The sequence below is a fragment of the Candoia aspera genome, chromosome 12, assembly GCF_035149785.1.
Source record: "Candoia aspera isolate rCanAsp1 chromosome 12, rCanAsp1.hap2, whole genome shotgun sequence".
Lineage (NCBI taxonomy): Eukaryota > Metazoa > Chordata > Lepidosauria > Squamata > Boidae > Candoia > Candoia aspera.
Window position 1 is genome coordinate 5,125,663 of NC_086164.1, and position 21,542 is coordinate 5,147,204.

Genomic DNA, 21,542 nt, shown 5'->3' on the forward strand with positions numbered 1-21,542 from the left:
TATAACAATGAACAAAGAGAAAAGAAGAAAAGAGGACAAAAAGAGAGAAAAACAACAAAACTTATTAAAAAGTGGTTTCCGACTATCTAAACTGTGATTTTAGATCAATAGTTATGTTATCTTAACTTCGTCTCTATTTTCAATCTATGTCACTCCTATTTCTATTTGATTAAGTGTTTAGTTACTAAATCCTATATACATAATGTTATTTTTTGCATTGTCCTTATATAATCGAGAAAAGGTCGCCATTCATTCTTATCAGCTAATCTTTTTATCTCTCCACCTTTTTATGTTCTTGAACAGGAAACTGAGTAATAGAATAACTGTTCAGCATTGCACTAAGCTGTAATGGTTTAAGGAGTTCTAGTTTGGCAAGGTGAGAGGACACAGGCATTAAAAAACTTGAAGATGCTAATGGTTTGATGAGGCCCAACTCAATCATTGAATCATAGATAGTAATGGTTGGAGGGGATCTTAGAGATTATTTTATCAAACCCTTCTGCTTAGTTCAGGAATCCACAACTGCACCAAGTTAGAATATGATTATTTGTGGGTCCCCCAACCCTTGGAGGTCCAAAAACAAAATCCAATTTAAACATTTATTTGTTTGTTTGTTTGTTTGTTTGTTTATTTATTCATTCATTCATTCATTTTCTTCAAATTTCTATTACCGCCCATCTCCCCCAAGAAAGGGGGACTCTGGGCAGTTGCAGTCATTCTTAAAATTCTGCTCCCCGCTCACCTTCCTCACCCCTTTGAATACTTTTAAAAAGCCCTTTCTTAAAAAAACAACAACAGTACCTTAAATGAGAAAAAAAATCTTTCAGTGTTGATCGCAGATCTCTTTTGATTCAGCCCAACATCCTTTCTTGCATATGATATAAGGAAGAGTGCTGTAGATCTAAGGGATTGTCCTGTTTTATTTCCTGTTGGAGCATCTTCCATTTAAAAGGACATTTCTCAGCCTATCCACAATCCAGCGATCTCGTTTTGATGGGACATGAGATACTTGATTTCTGATTCTTCAAAAAGCTTGACATGTTTTTTCCCTTGGAAGTTTTGCTCAAGAACAGCAAAGTCTGCCTTCAGCAATACAGATGCAACCCGTCACATGTGCAGCCATCCGGGCCGCTGCCCCATCTCCTGGATTCACCCCCTCTGGGATGATTCCACACCCGAGTGTGACAGCCCAGCAAAGCCACCCAGCCAGCACCCTCCACCAGTGGCAACCACAGCCACTTCAACAGCATCACCTTTACGTTCAGGTAATACATTTTGCAGGATGTGGCAACTGATAGAGGCCACTGATGGGGGAAAAAGATGGAGTTCACATGAAAAGTTCTAGGTTGGCTACAGCTGGACAAAACCTAAAACATGGAGCATTGCAATCCCTTTGGAAATAATATTGAGCTATATGATCCAAGGAGGTGGCAGTAGAAGGCAGTTTCCAGTGTTTTGTTGCTGATTAAGACGATGTTGACATACATTCATAGAGAACAGGCCTCGTTGCTAAAACAGTGTCATCTTCCAGGACTTCGGAGAAGGGGTTTCTCTGGGCTGTACCTGCCCTGTGGCCCAGTCTTCCCCCTGAAGTCTGCGTGGTCCCAACCTTGCTGGGCTTCCACCAAGTTGGAATGCTTGACTGTTTCAGCAGGCCTCGAGACAGGACGGGTCGCAAACCTGCTTCCCCATGGATGTCCTTTTAACGGTTTACATTTTGTAAGCTGCTTAGTGTTGTGACGGTGATTGAGGCAGCCTATCAGTTTGATAAAGTACAATATTCCAACGTAATGTAAGACTAAGGCAGTGCTTCTTAGCCTTGGCAATTTTAAGATGTGTGGCCTTCAACTCCCAGAATTCTGGGCGTAGAAGTCCACACATCTTAAAAGTTGACAAGGTTGAGGAACACTGCTGTAGACAATGGTTCACTCCCATTTTCCCATGCTGGCTGAGGAATTCTGGGAGTTGAAGTTTACACATCTTAAAGTTGAAAAGGTTGAAAAACACTAGACCAAGGGATGTCTAGATCAACCTGCAGTCAGTACCTTTCCATATTGCGTGCATTCAATGCTCTCTTCCCACACTATGATGGCTTGAGGTTGTAGATGTTTTTTGGAGCTGGTTCATGTGCAATATTCTGTTCCTCACAGATGCAGAGTGCAGCTGAACCAGGCCAGAACCAACACTTATTCCAGCAGCCTCCTCTCCCGCAACAGAACACCACCATGGGTTATTTCCACCACCCACAGCCCCCGAGCCATCACCTACAAGGGCAGCAGTGCAGTTTACAAGACTTGCCCGAAATGCAGCTGCCTTGAGGTCTCGAGTCAAAAGGATGGTGATGCTTACCATGGGAACAGCGAATGCTGAGTGCTGGGGAGGAGCCTTGGTGCTCCTCCAAAGGCAAGGCTGGCCGTGAGAAGGAATGCCCGGGGACGGAGGACAAGGAGTGGAGAGCAACAGCTGGCACTTTTTCTGCTTGGAAAACCCACCCAGCGGCACCTCTCCAGCAAAACCAGTTCAAAAGGCAAATCTGGTACCCTTGGCTGCCCAGATTGGGCGTGCAGCAGAACAAGCGCAGGGAGGAGATCGTGAAGGTCAAGGGAGTAAGTTTGCTGAAGGAACCGTCTGTCCACCCAAAGGGGTTTGATGGCAGACCAGAAGCAGGCACTCGCTTGGTCGAGAAACCAGCTTGGCTGGGGTAGTGAGACACAGGAAGTTGCAGGAGAGCACAGCCCTTAATGCGACTACGTTTGCATGCTGTAAAGCCATATATTTAATATGGTGGGTGGATTTCTAGCTCGCAGGTCCTTTTTTTTTGTTTTGTTACATAGTCAAGTTTACATGCTGATAAGTTTAGCACCTGAGGCAGGAGGCAGCTTTTGGAAAACCTCTGCTGTGCAGTGCGATGGTGGAAGCCAGACCAGCATTTCTGTTTGTTCAGTGTGTGATTTATGTGCATAGGTTTCATTTTGGGTAGCAACTTTCTTGCCACTCAATTTTTCTCCTGTATGGACTTGGACTTATTTTCTGGATAATCAAGTGATGCTGCTACTGTTTATGAATACCACTTTTGCCTGAATTCTTTTGTTTTACACCAGCAACTTTGATCTTTAGTGTTGTCTAAAAAAAGATTCTTTTTTGTGTTATTTTATTATGAAGTGGAGGTAAAAACTTACCTAGTTCTACTCCCAAATTAGCCAAACAGGATGCAGGATCCTTCGTTTTTCTCCTCTCGTCTCATTAAACCTTATTTGGGGAGGTGTCTTGTCACCCAAAGATAAAAGCAAACTTTATGGTTTTGCGGTTTAGGGTTAGGATTTGGCAGAGTGGAGTTTTCTATCTAACAAGGATCCTTCAGTGTCGCTCGTCAGTAGTGTTAGCAATAAAATGTATTTTTGTAAATGGTCGTTTTTTAAAACCGTGTTTATATATTTATGAACTTTTTTTTTAAAAAAAAGAGGGTTTTTTTAATTCCTCAGTGGTGAATACACCAAAGTATCCCTTATTGATTGTCTCTTTTTCCAAAGGGAATGACTACTTGTAATTGCAAGGGGCATTTAAAGAAGAAAAAAAAAAACTGTTAACTTTGCTCGGCTTGCACATTGGTTATTTTCTAAGCTTAGTGTTTCCATCTGTACTTATATTTTTGGATGTCCAACTTTCACCTGCTGCTATTCGTGCAAAGCTGTTTCATGTTAGATGTATTCTGTTCCCAGCCCAACGTTAGAAGGCATTTAATAATAGTTCAGGGTCACGCAATGGAGAAAACGCAGGCTACGTTTATTCAGGGATAGCTGTGCGTGCAGAAAATTCTCAGGCAGATAGATCACTGTTTTACACACTCTGCGTTTCCCTCTAGTCATAGGATTTCTTAACTGCTGAAGATGCTTTGCACAGGCAGGCGTGTGCAGATCAGTTTCCTTGGGTCCTTAAACGAAGGGGTAACAGTCAAGATGTTCATGGCATATGAGCCCTACTCCTTGTGACGCGTGGCACTTGTAAAAAGGGGCGGGGCTTCAGCTGCATGATCATAGCTGCCGTCTTGACTTTTTCTATCTCCTACCCTCCACGGACACCCAAGATTTGGTTTTGTGCCATTTTTCAGATGCAAAGCACAAATGCCGAATGTTGCGGTTAAATGCTGCCTCCGTGTACCTTTTTATATTAGTCCAGGGAGGCGAATGAAGGATGAGGGATGTCCTGTCGAGGAGGAGAAAACAGCCTTCAGCAGGAGCTCCCTATAGGCTTGGAAGAGCGCTCCCTTTTTTAAAGCTTTCCTCCTCCCACCCTCACCAAATTGGGGAGCCATGCAATGAACGCATCGGGCGATCTGGGGTCTCTCATTGGTGGCGGGCTGCGTCCCCATGCAGAGTGCAACACAGCAGATTAAAAGAATGCCAGATGGAATTTTATTGTGAGCAAGGATGAGAGAAAGGCACCAGAGCCAGACATGTTTAATGCCAATCAGGTCAGGGCTCTCAAGCAGACCAGCAACAGAAGATAGACAGACAGACAGACAGACAGACATATAGACCAGCAACAGTGTGCGTGTTTGTGTGTGTGTGTATACACATACACACACAACCGACCAGCAACAGAATACACACACACACACACACCAGCAACAGTAGATAGATGATAGATAGATTTGAAGTTTGTAGTTAAGGTGAAGAAGGCAAAAGCTTCCTGCATGTGCGCACTAAAATCCTTTGGGGTCCTTCCAGGGTTGCAAATAGGGCTCTGATGGTTTTACATGGATCCTGAACGCTCATTCTTTCTTCAAGACGATTGGCTGAACAGATCTAAGCGCAACTCCTGGTCTCCGGTCCTTTGCATTGACCCACCCCCTCCCCAACACACACACACACACGCACCTTTTTTTCTCCCAAGTTGAAATACTCACACAGCTTAACAGGCTCTGATGGCTTAATTTTCTTGCTCTAAGTCCTTTGGTAGGTTTTCCATGGAACAACCAAGTACAGAGCGATACTTTCTGATGGCCTAGCTCAGGCACAGGAGGGGGAGAGGATGCTGGCGCATTGCCACTCTTAATTATTATTTGTCATATTTTTATCACTGCCCATCTCCCCCACAAGGAGGGACCCTGGGCGGTTCACAATAAAAGCAATTTAAAATTCAATAAAAATCGTAATACCAATAGTCAATAAATATATAAAATATAGTCAAGTCCAAGTAATGGCAGATCTAACTCAGGAATGATATGCCCCTAACAGCCATTCATATAACACCCCGGTTTTGCTGTGAGCAAAATGGTATATCATACAGGTAGTCCCCATTTAGTGACACAATTGGGACCGGCAACTTGGTTGCTAAGTGAAACCGTGACTAAGCTTCCTTCAGTTTTACTTTGCTTTACAGACCTGCGAAGGTCATAAATGCAAGGATTGGTCGTAGAGTTCCTTTTTCATCACCGTCATAACTGCAAATGGTTGCTAAGCGAGGCAGTCACTAAACGAGGACTACCTGTATGTCCCATTTGAGCACAGAAGCACTAATCTGCAAACAGGAGGGCAAGCAAACTTGCTTCTTTCGAATGCCCAAATGTGATCCTTCTTCCTATTGCATTTCCTTACACTTTACAGGCTCTCTCTCTGGGCCAATCTAGCAGATACTTTTCCCCCAGGGAGTCCTTAGTGCACCATCTGCCTCTGCTTTGTTTTTAGAGGCAGGGGCTGGAGATAGAAAAACAGAGGGTGTGACTCTCACGCAAATGTGCCCTCCACTCCAGGTCTCTGAGAAGCCCCATGGAAGGGATCCCTTTACCCTTTCAAGGCAACAGGAAAGGGATCCCTTCCATGGGGGAAGGAAAATTCTTCAGGCTACATATCCAGACCGATTAATGCCAGGGAAGAAGTTGGCAGGAAGCAGGTCATCGACCAAAATGTTAATCCAGGTTTTACAAGGGGAAATATTGGGTGAGGCTGGTTCACTCACTCCATCTTAGAAAGACCCCTGCTATAGCCAATAGGTGAAACTAGGATAAGAGTGCCTAGCAGCCACGGTGCAAGTCCATCTTTCTGGACTGCAGAATGTATGTGTCTATGTGTTGAGCTGTCCCAATGCACTTTGTGTCTGTCTTATATCAGGCTGAAGGGTTTAGGATGGCAAGGGCCAGTACTTCGGAATGAGGAATGGGAAAAATGCCATTTCTAATTGACTGTACAGTGAGAGCAGGGATTTGGAAACATGGTCTCCTTTTAAAAGCATTAATGGGATCCTTCACAGAATCTCACATTTAATTGCACATATTAAGAAGGGGAGGGATTGGTTCTGATGTTAGAGACTACATTCCCCATTCACACAGTATATTCAAGAGAGTAACCAGGTTCTATATACTCCTGGGGCATAATGTGGTTTATTTTTAGCACTAAAACAAATCCTGCCAAAGAAAAAACTTTTTAAATCCAGCTTTGCAGTTGGCCTGTGATGATCACTGTGTTTTCTTGTGACGGGTCAACGGAGACACACGGTTGTTTGTGGTTTCCCTAGCTTATGACTGGCTTGGTTTTGAGCCCCACCATGATATGGGGCAAGAAGAATTCATGAGGGAAAGCAAGCAGGGAATCGCTGAACAACTATGATTATTTTCCTCCAACTTGAACATGGTTAAAAGATGATGGCTTAGCACAATGTTGGGAACACAGCCAACGTTTCCCCAAATGCGTGTGTCCAACTCAACTAGACCTCCCTTCCACCACATCTGACCACAATAAGGCCAAGAATCGGATTGCTTCTGCCCAATTTCCTACAGAATCTTACACAAGCGATCATTTGTAGCAATGATGCATAGGGAGCTAGGTGTTTATTTCTCCCCCTCCCCAAAACATCTAATGCAACAGCAACAAAGTCATTTCATTCAAATTGACTTGTTTAACTCAGAGTTAATTCTGCTTTGTGTTTTGAGGGAAAGAGTTTGGCATGCCTAGCCCCTCATAAATCTTTAGAATTGGAAAAGGTGGGGTGCGGATCAATGTCAAGGTTTGCTGAGCTGGCCCATGGACTTTTTGACATTGACACCCATATGTATGTTGTAGAAATTCTCTAGGAAGTCTTGAAAGGATTAAATGTGAGGGTAGTTAGCATTATCGCTGACCTACAAAGACAAGTCTTTAGTTCAGCCCCAGGCATCGAGGAAACACAAGCACCTTTTTCTAGCCTTGCACTTTCTGTACATATTTACAAGCTAAAAGGCTGGTTGGTTGACAGAGGGAGTATCTAACTTAAATTGTATGTGCCAGCTGTGTACAAAGGAAGAAAAGAAAGAACACAAAAGGGGGTGGGGGGGAAGCAAAGGTTTAAAATCAAATATTGAATTTATTTTTACAATGTCAGATATAACTTTTTAAAAATGTTCCTATTCATAAAGTATTTTGTAAAATGGGAAAAAGGAAGGCAAGAAAGTGTCTTACTGGAGTAGGGGGAGAAGCCAGCAATAGTTGACTGGAATCTTCCCATCCTTGTTAAATCGTGCCCTAGGAACCTCAGCAGATTTGTACATATTATTTTGAAAGAAAAATAAAACTCTACTTTTAAGAAGTCTCACTGGGTGGCTGATGGTTCATTGACTACTTACTTTCAGCGTTTTGTCATGAAAAGTAAAGAGGTATGTTGTGGGTCGTATTCATTCCAAAGCAGAAATCAAAGTGCTTATCCTTAAAAGTAGCTTAGAGTGGCTGAATTGAGTGCATTCTTAACAAAAGATGAAACATTCTCTCATAAACATTCATTATACTGGAAACAAGAACATAAATTAGTTCCATACCATAATATTTATGAAATGTTCTTAAGGACAATAATATATACATGAGTATTTGTTTATAAGACAGTTCAGTCATAAGTTTTATATATATATATATATATATTATCTCAAGTAATTGTAGAGGTCTATTGGCAAACAGTACTATAAAAAAGCAAAACATGCCATTAACATGGCAATCCACAACTGCATTTTTATCATCGTTGGGAAATCCATCTAGATTTCTTTCCCTTTATAAACACTTTTTATCTTCCAGATTTATTGGTCATGTAGTAGCTGTGAGTGGCAGGGAAGGAAAAAGAAAGGTGGCATTAAGCCAAAATTTTCAAGGATTTTTTGGTACTATCTCCATGTGTTATGAAAATACTTTCAAACTGGGTAAGGATTCTTGTATTAGCCCAAGTCCAGTAGCTTTCTTGAAAGCTGGCTTTTTATATGCCTTATACTCCTCAAATGTGTTAGAATTGGGAGCATCGAATTGGAGAAAGCTGGATTTGGCAGATAAGGAAACAACTGGATTTTGAAAAATATATCTGTATGCAGTTGGCAAAGGCCTCATGCCACCATTCTCGGTTGTGGTGGAATTAAAAAAATAGGAGAGTTTTAAAACTTAGACAAAGGCTGCAAAGCTTAGCTTATTTTACCAAAGCTTAGATCAAGGTAAATTGAGAAGAGTTTTAAAGGCAATGGAGTTTTTTTTAAAAAAATTCTCATTCTTGAAGACTTGGAAAGTCTGTGAGGAATAAATTCTTGGACAGTCTTGAGGAATGAATTCTAATGATTTTTGCTCTATCTGAACAGAGCCTCATCATTCTATTTTCCAATAGCCTCAGGCTCACAATCCATGTTTTCATTGGCTGGAAGGACCACCTTTGATTCTCCAGCCTACAGGGCTTCAAGTCCCTTGTTCTTGACACTAACTCACTCTCTAGGATTTAAGCAAGTCCTAGATCCTGGCTTAGCATCAACCATAAAACTTTGCAGAGAATCCATCTGGGCAACACTAGAAAAAGAGTTTTCTGTGATGGCCTCCAACTTTCTTACAAGCATCATTACATTTTACTAAACACCTTTGTTATTTTGTGCCACATGAAATAATGGTTTCCATCCAAAAAGGGGGGAAAAAAAGAATTACTGCAGCATCAAAAAGCTGCTTTTTTAAAGTCACTTCAGTGTTGTATGTATGGAGTAAGCAGCTGATTTTGGCATTTTTGTCCCTATTCTTTTGTTGGCTTGTCTAGATGGTTTTCAGAGGGAATCTCAAATCTTAATTTATCCATACCTTGAGAAAGACAGCACTTTGATGTAGTTTCTCTACTTGTAAATTGGGCCAAATCAACATGTTTGATGTTGAGCAGAAGAATTGTCCAGAAGACACAGGCACAGTTGCAAAAATTTAACACCACCAGCCAAGAAGGCTTCAGTTTGAGGCATGTAATGCCTTCAAAGAGAAGAACCAGGTTTTGAAGAAATATATATTTTAAAAAATTATTGGCCTCCATTTATAGGAACGACTTTCCTTAACAGGTGTCCTAAACTGGTCAAAGATTCTGCCCACAATGCATTAGGCAGACCTACATTCCAAGTTTAAGAAGGAATTCTCTGCGAAAGTTGCCATCTTTACACTATAAGCAAAACATGGCCTAAAAAGTGGTAACTTGGAAATCTGCTGCTGCAAAGGAGACAGTTTAATTTTTTCTTCCAAGTTGCCATGTGTTGATGGATGCGCCTTAAGTCTTGTGTACTAAAATGCAAAGATTAGGTGCAACTGTGCTTCGAACTACACTTGACCCCACAAAAGTAAAAATAAAACCACGTATACCACCCTGCTCTTAAGGGAATTGAGCTAAATCCTCAGTATGAACCTGAAACTCAGTGTTGCCTCCTGTTTCTGAGTGTTCTACAGAGAGGAAGGAGAAGTGGGGCTGGGTAACTACCATACACAAGCTCTTGCTTTTATCTGAGCAGCCTTAGCCTTTTCTAACTTGGCTTTGACATCTACTGGTTTCTCAAAAAATCTCACCAAGGCAGGTTCGTTGAGTAAAGAGGCCAGGATCTGCTCAAACGCAAACGACCAGCCCTCGCTGACAGGGCTGGAGATCTGGGGTCCTGCATAATCAGTCTGCAGTTGGGCTGTAGGACCAACCACAGGAGATGTCACCGTTGGGGCTGGGGAAGTGGGGCTTTGGAGCTTTCGTCCCACCTCTTCCATCCTCAGCAAGAGGCTGGTAACTGCAGCAATGGCCCGAAAAAGGAGCTCTTCTTCCGGATCACCATAGAATAAGTTATACAACGTCTTGGAGAACTGGATGAATTGGGACTGAGAAGGGAAAGAGAAGAGCCATTTTCATTTTCAGAACAAGCATGTGTGTGTGTGCCAGTAGAACAAGTAATGCTTGCAGCAGCTTTTTTAAAAAATGGCCTCTTGGCCAGACTTCCCCACCAAATGTCCTGAAGATATACTGAACAACTCCCTCCGTAATCTGGAAACTTCATGGTTCATCTGGCAGGAGTTAGGAGTTGCAGTCCACCATACCTGAAGGTCTCCAGGTCAGAGAAAGCTATATTTGGATGTCCTGGACTTCAGCAATATTATAGATCCACCCTACTTGCATTAATGGGGGAAAAAACACTCCACTAGAACAAAATACATCTGCTTGCTTCCAGGAGAGTTCTCACCTGGTTCATCCGGGGTAAATCCTTAATGCTTTCTTCCTTTTTAAGGATCTCGTCTTGCCACTGCTTCAAGTAAGCCTGGATGTCCACTTTTCCTTTCCCTTTTTTAGGAAGAAGATGTCAAATTCAGAAGAACAGAATGGGCAAATGGGCAAGTTGTGCTGTCTCCGGAAGAGCCTCTGCTAAGGAGCCAGACCTGTTGGGTAACCTTGGAGCATTTACAGTCTCCAGCTGAAGCTCACCACGTCCCACTGGGAATCCAAAGTCTTATCTTTAGCCAGGCCAGGCTTCTAGATGTGAAGTGATGGAATTTGCAAAATCACTAACTACATCCATATTTGTGCCATCCTAGATGCCACCCTGCCCTGCAACTCTCATACTTTATGCTCTTAATAGCAGAATACGATGTTACACCATGCTTTCTTGTTAACCCCAACAAGCTTGGCCTCCCTCTCCTTCCTTCCTCCAGTGCAGCTTCAAAAAGACTGCCAACTGTAGTATATTGAAAGGGAAAGTTAACATATGCAAACCAAGCCACGGTCAACCTCAGCTCTGATTCAAATAGTTACATTTCTTTAAAACTGGGCCTGCTGGGAATCTACTGGAGATTCTACTGGCAGAATGGACACGGAGTTCAAGGCTGACTCAAACTGTACACCATCTGACACTTCTTTGATGGAGGACAGCCCTTGATGGTACACCTCAAATCCTGAGGCTAAATCCAGGTCAGCTACCTTTTTCAGGACTTGTCTTCAGAACATCTGCATTCTCTCTGTCTCCAGGTGAAGAAACTAGGATAAAAAAGAAGAGGAAAACACCACTGAAAAGTCCTTAACACCAAACAGATTATCCATCCACCTAGATGGAGACTGTTTACTTTGATTGCCTACAGCAGTGTTTCTCAACCTTGTCTACTAAGAGGTGTGGACTTCAACTCCCAGAATTCTGGGAGTTGAAGTCCACACTTCTTAAAGTTGACAAGGTTGAGAAACACTGGTCTACAGTAAGAGAGTGATCTTTCCCCATCTGAGATCCTTCAATAAGCAATACCAGGAATTGAACTTAGGATCTTCTACTTGCAAAGCAAGCTCTCCACCACTGAGTTATGACCTGCTCCCCAATATGGCACCAACACTGCCAACGTATGCACCAACACTTATCTAAGTGCTTGCAATTAGCATGCTTTTACTTAAGAGAATGGATCCCAGGCTTGTTGCAAAGGGTCAGCTCTACTTTAATTTCCAGAAGAGCTTCCAGGGGCTTTCTCAGAAAATAAAGCTATGTCTGTCTGCAGTTCAGTCCTTGGGACATGCGCCTATCAGTCTAGACAAGGGACAAAAATATTCAGTGTATTAAACTATGCAGATTTTTTTTGCAGAAACAGGACACATACTAAGGCACCCAGATCCTTAATTTCAGGTGCTGAAATGTCTTCCTCTCCTCCCTTCTCTTAGTTCCTGCTTGCTAAAAGGATCTCAGATGGGAGAGGAGAAACAATTGAAATGGCAACAAGAACTCTTTATGGGATTTTGCTGCGCTTAAGCCTTTGATCAGTCTACAATCATCCCTGCAGTAACAGTATTAGAAATTGCTCTCTGGTGGAAAGTGACTTTTTTGCTGACCCCTTTCCTATTAGCAAGAAGAGAACAACAAAAAACATCTTCTCTGGCTTTTATAAGGCAGAAGCTGAACACATTGACCCTTACCACTTAGCTGGCTAAAGTGGATCAATTCTTCTTTAGAGAGCTGAGCCCCTTTGAAAGGACTCAGAGATTCCACTTCGGTAAAAGCTGCGGAAAGAAAAGAGGACCAGGGAGAAACTGGAAATCACAAGGGTTACATACAATACATCCCACAGCATGGCAAACCTAATCACTGGCTTCTAAGGGGGCCCCAAAATTTATACACATTGTAAATTAGCAGATGCATAAAAATGGGGAAGTTGGAAACTCAACAGGTTTTGTTTTCTTTCAGTTTTTTTTTCTTTAGTCTCTGGTATTTTAATTGTTCTTAAATTTACTTTATCTACTTTTTTCCTTTATTACATGTACAAAAAACATTAAGTAACAATACAGGTAGTCCTCGACTTACAACCACAGTAGGGACTGGAAAATTTCCTGTTAAGCCGTGCAGTAGTTAAGTGAGGCATCATGTGACCGCACCCCATTTTATGACCTTTTTGGCTGCGGTCGTTAAGTGAGACATCATGTGACCGTGACTTGCAACCTCCTGCTAGCTTCCCCACTGACTTTGCTTGTGGGAAGCCAGCTGCGAAAGTCACAAATGGCAATCATGTGATTGCAGGATGCTGCAACTGTTGTAAATGTAAGCTGGTTGCCAAGTGCCTGAACTGTGACAACACTTAGTCGTAAATGAGAGGACCAGTCGCAAGTCACTTTTTTCAGTGCCGTCCGAATGGTCACTACATGAATGGTTGTTAAGTGAGGACTACTTGTACAATGGAGACCTTAACACTGAGTAATCGGCTCAAGACCGAAACCTTTACTTTCTAATGCTATATTCAACTCTGGATGAAAAAGCTAAATAATCTCATGGCCAATAACACTGACACCTGAAATTGTAAATAATATTGATATAATATAAATAAATGTTTATATAAATATTTATATATAAATAAATATTTATATTATATGATGTAATATCTCTTTCTCTTTTCTTTATCCTCAGTAGTCTAAGTTATTTAAACAGTAGAGGGTTAATAATCTTCAATCGAAACTGCATAAATATTAGTGCATCAAAACAATGTAATGTATCTACAACAACATAATAATAATAAAAAGAAAACCACAAGGTGTAATAGCCGGTTTTAAACTTTACAAAAGCCGGTGAAGTGTGCAGAACTTGACCACATGCACAAATACAGCCACGGCCATTATTCGCATTCCACAGATGGAGAAGCCAGGCTGAAGTTTGACTTTACGCTAGGTGGGAATGGTCATAGCTGAACCGGCCAGCCTTGGTTTCAGAGTAACTCAATGCAATCTTTAGTCACTACTCCCTATCCTGCCCACCCCTCTGCCAATCCCAGGACGCCTGATGACGACCAGCAGAAAGGTACCCAGATGCTTCAACCTATTTTCCACACCACTGAATACGTTTCTCTTTCATCTCAGTCCAATTAATATTAATACCAGCTTTCTGAGACTCAACGCTCTCCAGGAGTGAAACTCTCCAGGCGTGTTGCATTTTGTAGTTTGACACGCTTGCAGCATATAAAGGGAGAAGCTAGTCAGCATCTTTCTTAGAGGGTGGAGAGAAGACTTCAAGGCCAGCAGGAGGTTCGCAAAATCTCCCCATGGCAGACCCCTGAGGGCTGACAGGAGAAAGAAGGGCCATCCTGAGCTTTCTTTGGATTTGGCTGAGGGGCAGCCTTTGGTAAGCAGAGCCAGCCTTCTCGTTCTGCAAGGACACTGCCCCAACTGGGTGTGGTTGGGTCTTTTAGTAAAAGGCAAAAGATGTATCAAATCCAGCCCCCCCAGACCATGTTTTCTCAGCTTGGAAGGCTTTTTGCTCTTGTATAAAGTTTATTTTAGGGTTATGCTTCCACATCTGTTCATTTCCCACTTTAATGTGGGGAAAAAAAACTATGGAATTGGGGTGGGGAGAGAATTCCAGGGACAGCAAGGAAGACGTTCAGGAACAGATCTTCTTCCCTGTCTGGGAACCAAGCCACAGTGGCTTATTTGCCCCACTTAAAAAAAAAGATTAGATTTTTAGGTGGAGGGATGGTGTCCCAGGTTAGTGGGCTTCCTGGCTGAGGAAGGAGCTGACCTCAAATCCCCTGGTCCCAGCTGACATGAATGGTTCCCGACATGGAAGCAAGGGCTGAACATGGCATCTCCACAGCACTCACCTGGAGGTATGTGCAATTTGAAAAGGAGCGTCAGCTTATGGGTAAAACTCCCATGATACATGACATCTAATAAAAAGGGAGGAAAGGAAAAAAATTAAAAACAGGGAAGTCATTCAAGAAGGCTCATACCCAATGAAGATTATCAAATGTCCATGTCATGAGTAAGGATGGCGAGCAGGGGGCTCTCACCCAGACTGTCAAGCGCATGCGTAGCACTGAGGAACTGTTCAGCCATTCAAAGAGACACAGATCGGGACCGCCTTAACCTTTGGGGTTTATATGGCTGGGTTTTCCCACGCTTTCTCAGTTTGTTAGGATTCTTGTTAAGTACTACTAATAAATATTAGAGACCAAGTCCTCGCCTCAGTGTGTTTCCTGGTAATCAGGACAGTCCACATCCTATGTCCTCTATCAGTTGGAACAATTGAAAACTGGCTCCATAGTCATTGGATTAATCTAAACCAGCCAGATCTCATGTAGGTACTCAATGGTAACTCTTCCGATCTCTCTGCTTGGGGTGTATCTATTACCATACCCCAAATGGATGCAAATTCTTTGAAGTTGATCAGCCCGTCAACATTCTCATCCAGCAGCCGGAAGGTCCACAGGGCCAAAGAATCTCTGTTGGCACAGTGTGCCCAAGGACTCAAGAGATGATGCAAGTTTCGGAATTGCTGGCAGTCAATCCGATATTGGTCCAGATAGGGCAGGCTGGGGTCGTGATGCTTCAGTGCCGGACTAGTCAGCTTCCAGTAACAGGAGAGAAAATGTTCTTTCTGACCGAAAAAAGAGGAGGACCCAAGTAAATTATAGCGAAATGTCATCAAAATACATGGGGACAAGACAATTTGGGGAAAGATAGAATATTTTTCCATAAGGTTATCCAGTGCTAAAGTTGAAAACTGCTGGTTATGACAGCTCATAACTTTTACCTCTATCTAGATGACTGTGCTATCTCTGAAAGTCCAGAGGTGGACAGTGTAGCACCCTTGGCAAAGATGACCAGATATTTACTTATTAGTGTTATATCTTGCCTTTCTTCTAGGAGATCAAGATCGTTTACATGAGGATCTCCCTTTCTTTCATCCTCACAATAGCAGTTCCTAGGAGGGAGGTTGGGCTGAAAGTGAGCAATTGCCCAATTCATCCAGTCAATGTCCATGGCTGATGGTGGATTTGAAACAGGGCCTCCTCGCCTTAGCTGAAGGCTGTGGCTCTCACCACAGATGGGACTGTGGGACTACAAACTAATCTCAGAACATTATTTTTAATTTTAAAAACTGCCCACATTTTTCAACATATTTTCATGTTCCTGCCTGAAATCTGTGGAGATCTGGGGCAAGAACAGACATTTGACCCTTTTAATTTTTTTTTTAATGATACCCTCCCCAGGGAACACCTACAATACCTTTGTGGACCATCAGGGGAATCATTGGCATGCTCCTTTAGAACCACTGTCTGGTAACGCATCCATGCATATCATATTCTGTACAAGACAGCCAGTACGAATTTAGTTTTGCCTAGTCTAGATGGTTGTTGGAGGAAAATTCTGAGAGTGCCTTGGACTGCAAGAAGATCCAACCAGTCCATCCTCCAGGAAATAAAGCCAGACTGCTCACTTGAAGGAAGGATATTAAAGGCAAAACTGAAATACGTTGGCCACATAATGAGAAGACAGGACACCCTGGAGAAGATGCTGATGCTGGGGAGAGTGGAGGGCAAAAGGAAGAGGGGCCAACCAAGGGCAAGGTGGATGGATGATATTCTAGAGGTGATGGACTCGTCCCTGGGGGAGCTGGGGGTGTTGACGACCGACAGGAAGCTCTGGCATGGGCTGGTCCATGAAGTCACGAAGAGTCGGAAGCGACTGAACGAATAAACAACAACAAGTCTAGATGGTATCCCAACTACACCAGCTCTAGACTAAATCTGGCCATGGTGACTTATTCCTTTATATCTTCTTCTTTGACTTTTGCAACATGCTCAACAGTTGCAAGAGTGCCTGAAGAATGCTTGGAATGCCAACTTGTTCAACACACATTAGAAGCTTGTTACACTGTCACATCTGAAATAGTTACATTGGCTATTGTGTTTTCAGGATCAATTCAATGTATTGGTTTCAGGTTTAATGCCCTAACAGTTCAACAGTTCAATGGAAGAACTTTCTCCAAGGTCAACTTGCTTGACCATCAAGTCTAATAAAGGCCATGACTGTGAAATGGACATGAAGTTCTTTTGCAGATGACAACCAAGATGTTACCTTGAATAATTCATACAGTTCTTCCAGGTTGCTATGGCTGATATTCACATCTTGGGAGATAACACGTAGCTGGGAACAGATAACAGGAGAGCAATCAAGTTAGTATTGGGTGTTATGTTCCTATTTTCCAGGTTCCTATTTTCCAGGTTCTCGTTTTGACATGGGTAGATTACAACTTACAAAGGGCTATGAATTGCTTAGTCAAAAAATGTTGAATCTCTGTCTTTCCGATCTATATAGTCCAAATACGACCCTTCAGATGAATTCCCAACTGCCCACAACTTTGCTGGCCATGCTTGCTGGAACTGGTGGGAATTATAGTTTAACATCTGAAGGGGCATAGGTTTTCAATTCCTAGTTTAGAAAAATTCTCCAGCAGTGATTCTCCAGAATTTCAGAGAGCCAAAAATCCTCCCTCACTCCAAAAACTTTAGAACCTAGAATTTTAGGGATTGAACTAGGCTGTACATTTCAACTGATCAATCAAAGTAATTGGTAAGTCTTCTAGTTAACTAAAGTCTCCTAGCTAGCTGGGTATGAGATTATACCTGTGTTTATATAAATGATTAACAGCAAGCAATCTGTAACAATGGTACTTCATGATAAATTATGTTCAATACCATGACAAAACCAATGACCTGATGTAGACAAATACAGTACGCACTCACCACGTTCTGCTTTGTTGTGTTCTCCAAGGTCTGGATGACATACAGTCTGTTCCGACGTCTCATGCTTTCGACCTCCTCAAATCGGATTTCACCATATTTCTGGAGAAGAACAAGAAGCTATTTTACTGCTTATAAAGGCTGAATGCAGAACACCTAGAGCACAAAGCAGCCAACTCCTTCAGTGCCAGAGGTTCCCAAAATCATCCTCCTCCTCCCACCCCCAAATCTTGTGAGGCTGATCCCATCCAAGTTCTCGTCAAATGTATTCTTATTTGAAGCTCCGCACAATGTCACGGGAAAAGGTCAACTCTTCCAAGATTTCATACTTCAACCCACAGATCCGAGGTCCACGTTTGGAAGTGTGGCACACATGGACACACAAGCACACACATACAACTGTCAACTTCTGAGACCGAACAGGTGGTTTTAAGTCTGACGCTACTGACTTCAATAACCCTTTTAAGCAAGGTGCAGACCATCACAAATGGGAGGTCTTCTCCCACCCAACCTGATTAACTTTGGGTTATATTGCTTTACAGTCATTTTTGGAGGAAGGCCTTCCGTTCAGAAGAGGGCCCTTCAGGCAGCTTTGTTTTGCAGGCCACAATACAGAGAAGCATTGATTCTTCGTCCAATGCAAAGAAGGAGAAGAAAGGGCTGAACAAACCTCATTTGATTCTCGAATTAGGTCAGTGATGTCCACTCTGGGGTGGGGGGTTTTGCTGTCATTCATCCCAGAGGCCTGTTGTACCGCTGGAGGAAGTGGGCTGTCCTTGTTGGTGACACTCTCAAAAAACCTTGATTTAAGGAGAAGGATGAGGAGAGAAACAGGCATGAGATACAGGGGTTAGCTATTCACCCAAGTACTGTAGATTGGCAGAGACGACCTTTCCCCATACAGACGCTTGGTTGTTCTAAATGCTCTGCAGATCCAGAACCACACTCATCTGAGCTGGCCATCACACTCAACATGCTAGGCTGGTGGCCCATGGACCTTCTAAATCCTGCTCACCAACCTGGGGTTGGGCTGTTTGTCAGGCCCCTGGCATTTTTCTTGGCAAGGTATTGGGTGATCTTGCCTGGGCCTACTTGGCCTTTTCTCTTTTCATCACTTTTTGTTGTCTTCTTTTTTAATTATGTAAACTGCCCAGAGTCATTTGGGACCTGGGTTGCCTTCTCGCCCTAAATAAATAAGGAAGCCCATGCAGCTTCCAGCATGAAATAAGAGTCAGCAGCTGTGTGACAGTGAACAGCCGACATGAGCCCTTGAAATTGCAGACATAAGGCAGTTCCAGATAGAGGGCAGGATTGTGGTATGGAACGCCATGCCCTTGTGGGGGTGCGCGCGCACACAAAATCTTTCTCAATGGCTCACAGTTCTGCAGGTTCACACGTTTAGAACAAAGGCATGAAAGGATGACCAAATCCGGTTAAAAAGTGCTCTGCTCTGCAGCCGAGCTCTCACTTTGGGATGCTCCAGCAGAGACGATCCTAGGAAGCATCAATTAGGAATGGGTTGTTTTCTCCAGAAAAGGTCTCTAAGCTCCACTGTAGCTTTATTTTTTTTAAGTCTTGTTTTAAAAAAGGCACTTAGCTAGCTCGGCTCCATATTGGTGCTGAACAGAAGAGAGCACATTAATTGATCGGGAGAGTATCCTATGCGTTTCTAACTACTGGTCCATTTCTTCTGTACTTTTCATTGTTTTATTCATGCCCTGCTGTGGGGGATAAAGCAAACTATGTTCGCTGTGAAGAAAGAGAAGTATGTATTAATATATGTATGCACACACACACACCTCTCTCTCTCTCTAAACATATGCTTATATAAATACATAGTAAAGCTAAAATTGTAACAAGTGCATGCTATTTTTATGCATGTGTTCACATACATACCTTAACCGCTCTGTGCACGCACACATTATATGCACGCATATTTGCATAATATGTCGCTCAACCTCTCAGTGATAAACACAAATGTGGCTACAATAAACCTACAAACAGCTGCAACTAGTACCTGTTGAGGACGGTCACAGCTTCTGCGTCGTCCTTGCAAGCCAGCAGCTTGTCGATGTTGTAGTCGAGCACAGCCAGGCCCAGCTGCAAAATGGCTTTGATCCCGTCATAGAAAAAGCAATCGACCACGTTGACAGCGCTCTCGATTGGCAGCACGCTGACAAAGAGGGTGAGAAACCAGGAGAGCGAGACGGAGGAGAAGAAAGTCATGTCGGTCATGTGCTCCGTCAGCTGGGGCAGGTAGTCTCGGATTAGGTCCTCAAACACTGCCTGATCTACTAAGGCACCTGAAAGAGATGTCCAGCGTGCAAATGCAAACTTACAAAGGCAGAGTTGCAGGGGTAGACATTAGGGATTTACCAAATATATACACAGCAGGAGAATCACAAGTGTCATGAGTGAGGATGGCCAGCAGGGGGCTCCCATCCAGACTGTCAAGCGCATGCGTAGCACTGAGGAACTGTTCAGCCATTCAAAGAGACACAGATCGGGACCGCCTTAACCCTTGGGGGTTATATGTCTGGGTTTTCCCACGCTTCTTCAGTTTGTTAGGATTCCTGTTAAGTACTAGCAATAAATATTAGAGACCAGTTCATTGTCTCAGTGTGTTTCCTGGTTGAGGACATCAAGGTATCAAAAGGAAAACACTCTATGGGTAGTCCTCGGTTAACAACCATTTGTTCAGTGACCATTCAAAGTTACGATGGTGCTGGCTGAATGAGAAGACTTATGGCCGGTCCTCGAAGTTGTGGCTGTCGCAGCATCCCCATGATCATGTGACTGCAAGTCTGACACTTGGCAACTGGCTCACAATTATGATGGCCGCAGCATCCTGCGTTCACGTGGGACCTTCCCTGCCAGCTTCCAACAGGCAACGTCAGTGGGGAAGCTGGCAGGAGGTCACAAATGAAAATTATGTGACGTCTTGCTTAAGAACTGCACAGGATTCACTTAATGACGGCAACGGGAACTGCCGCAACTGCCACAGTAAGTCGGCGCAGTCATGCGATGTCACATTTTATGACTGTATCACTTAGCAACAGTGTTCCCAGTCCCAATTACCATCATGAACCGAGGACTACCTGTATTATTATTTTGACAAGTGGCACTTGAATTGGAACTGATCTAAGGAAAACCATATGCCAGATTTAGCATTTTAAGAACGAGAATTAGCAAGGCTTCCCACCCACATCTGCCGCCACCACTCACGAATGTGATCAGTACAGTAAATTCCAATGAAAGCGAAATGGTACCTATGATCCGGCGATTGAAATAATCGGGTAGCATCCTTTCGCAAACTGCTACCAAAAGCCAAAATGCCTCCTCTTCTTTGGCATAAAGGAGCAGCACCGACGTCAATATATTCATGGCCTTTAAACAAACAGGAATATTGTTATTCATCCGGTCTCTGGTCCTTCCAACCAATCCTAGCTGACATTGTTTCTGCATCAGGGACAATTACTGGCACAGGACGGCTAAAGTGTTCTTGAAAAGGCCTGCGTAAGAACACACGTAGCACATCGCCATTTTTCACAATGACCCATATATTTTTTTCGTGTTGCATGTTACTATTTTGGTAGGTAGGTAGGTAGGTAGGTAGGTAGGTAGGTAGGAAGGAAGGAAGGAAGGAAGGAAGGAAGGAAGGAAGGAAGGAAGGAAGGAAGGAGAGGGTTTTCTGTTACTTTGAAAACGTGGTGGAGGATCTGTAGACACAAGTTATTGATGAGTTTTGTGTTCAAGCACAAACACCTTAAGCAAACCAAATTTCAGAGCTGCCACCATTTTTTGTGAGAAGGAACCAAGTCAATCTTTGGCAGCCAAAAAAACAAAAAGATTTTTGTGGGGAAAGGCAAGGACAGTTCTCTAAACCCTGGAACTGAAGCATTTCAATCATTCTGAGGCCTCTCAGATGCATACATGTACTACAGGTAGTCCTCGGCGTATGACCATTCATTTAGCGACTGTTTCAAGTTACAACGGCATTGGAAAAAGTGACTTATGACTGATGCTCACACTTATGACCATCACAGCATCCCTGTGGTCACATGATCAAAATTCAGGTGCTTGGCAACTGGCATGTATTTACAACAGTTGCAGCATCCCGAGGTCACGTGATCACCATTTGTGACCTTCCCAGCTGGCTTCTGACAAGCAAAGTCAATGGGGGAAGGTGGATTCGCTTAATGACCATGTGATACATTTAACAACCATGGTGATTCGCTTAACGACTATAGCAAAAAAGGTCATAAAATCAGGCATGACTCGCCTAAC

General features: G+C 43.1%; 2 protein-coding genes across 2 annotated transcripts in view; one reads left to right on the plus strand and one right to left on the minus strand.

The window, feature by feature from the left end:
- The window catches only part of PASD1 (PAS domain containing repressor 1), a 33,478-nt gene extending 30,897 nt beyond the window's left edge, over positions 1–2,581 (plus strand). Inside the window, exons 19-20 of the mRNA XM_063313714.1 lie at positions 1,058–1,265; positions 2,151–2,581. Coding sequence (XP_063169784.1) covers positions 1,058–1,265; positions 2,151–2,318 — 376 coding nt within the window. The 3' untranslated portion in view covers positions 2,319–2,581. The remainder of the gene's footprint in view (positions 1–1,057; positions 1,266–2,150) is intronic.
- A 4,852-nt stretch (positions 2,582–7,433) lies between these two features.
- Positions 7,434–21,542, minus strand: part of TBC1D8B (TBC1 domain family member 8B) — a 36,019-nt gene continuing 21,910 nt past the window's right edge. The window contains exons 11-21 of the mRNA XM_063313707.1: positions 20,525–20,642; positions 19,273–19,558; positions 17,926–18,055; positions 17,259–17,357; positions 16,591–16,659; positions 14,866–15,106; positions 14,331–14,396; positions 12,163–12,246; positions 11,191–11,247; positions 10,460–10,557; positions 7,434–10,100 (exon numbers count right to left, since the gene is read on the minus strand). Coding sequence (XP_063169777.1) covers positions 9,714–10,100; positions 10,460–10,557; positions 11,191–11,247; positions 12,163–12,246; positions 14,331–14,396; positions 14,866–15,106; positions 16,591–16,659; positions 17,259–17,357; positions 17,926–18,055; positions 19,273–19,558; positions 20,525–20,642 — 1,635 coding nt within the window. The 3' untranslated portion in view covers positions 7,434–9,713. The remainder of the gene's footprint in view (positions 10,101–10,459; positions 10,558–11,190; positions 11,248–12,162; positions 12,247–14,330; positions 14,397–14,865; positions 15,107–16,590; positions 16,660–17,258; positions 17,358–17,925; positions 18,056–19,272; positions 19,559–20,524; positions 20,643–21,542) is intronic.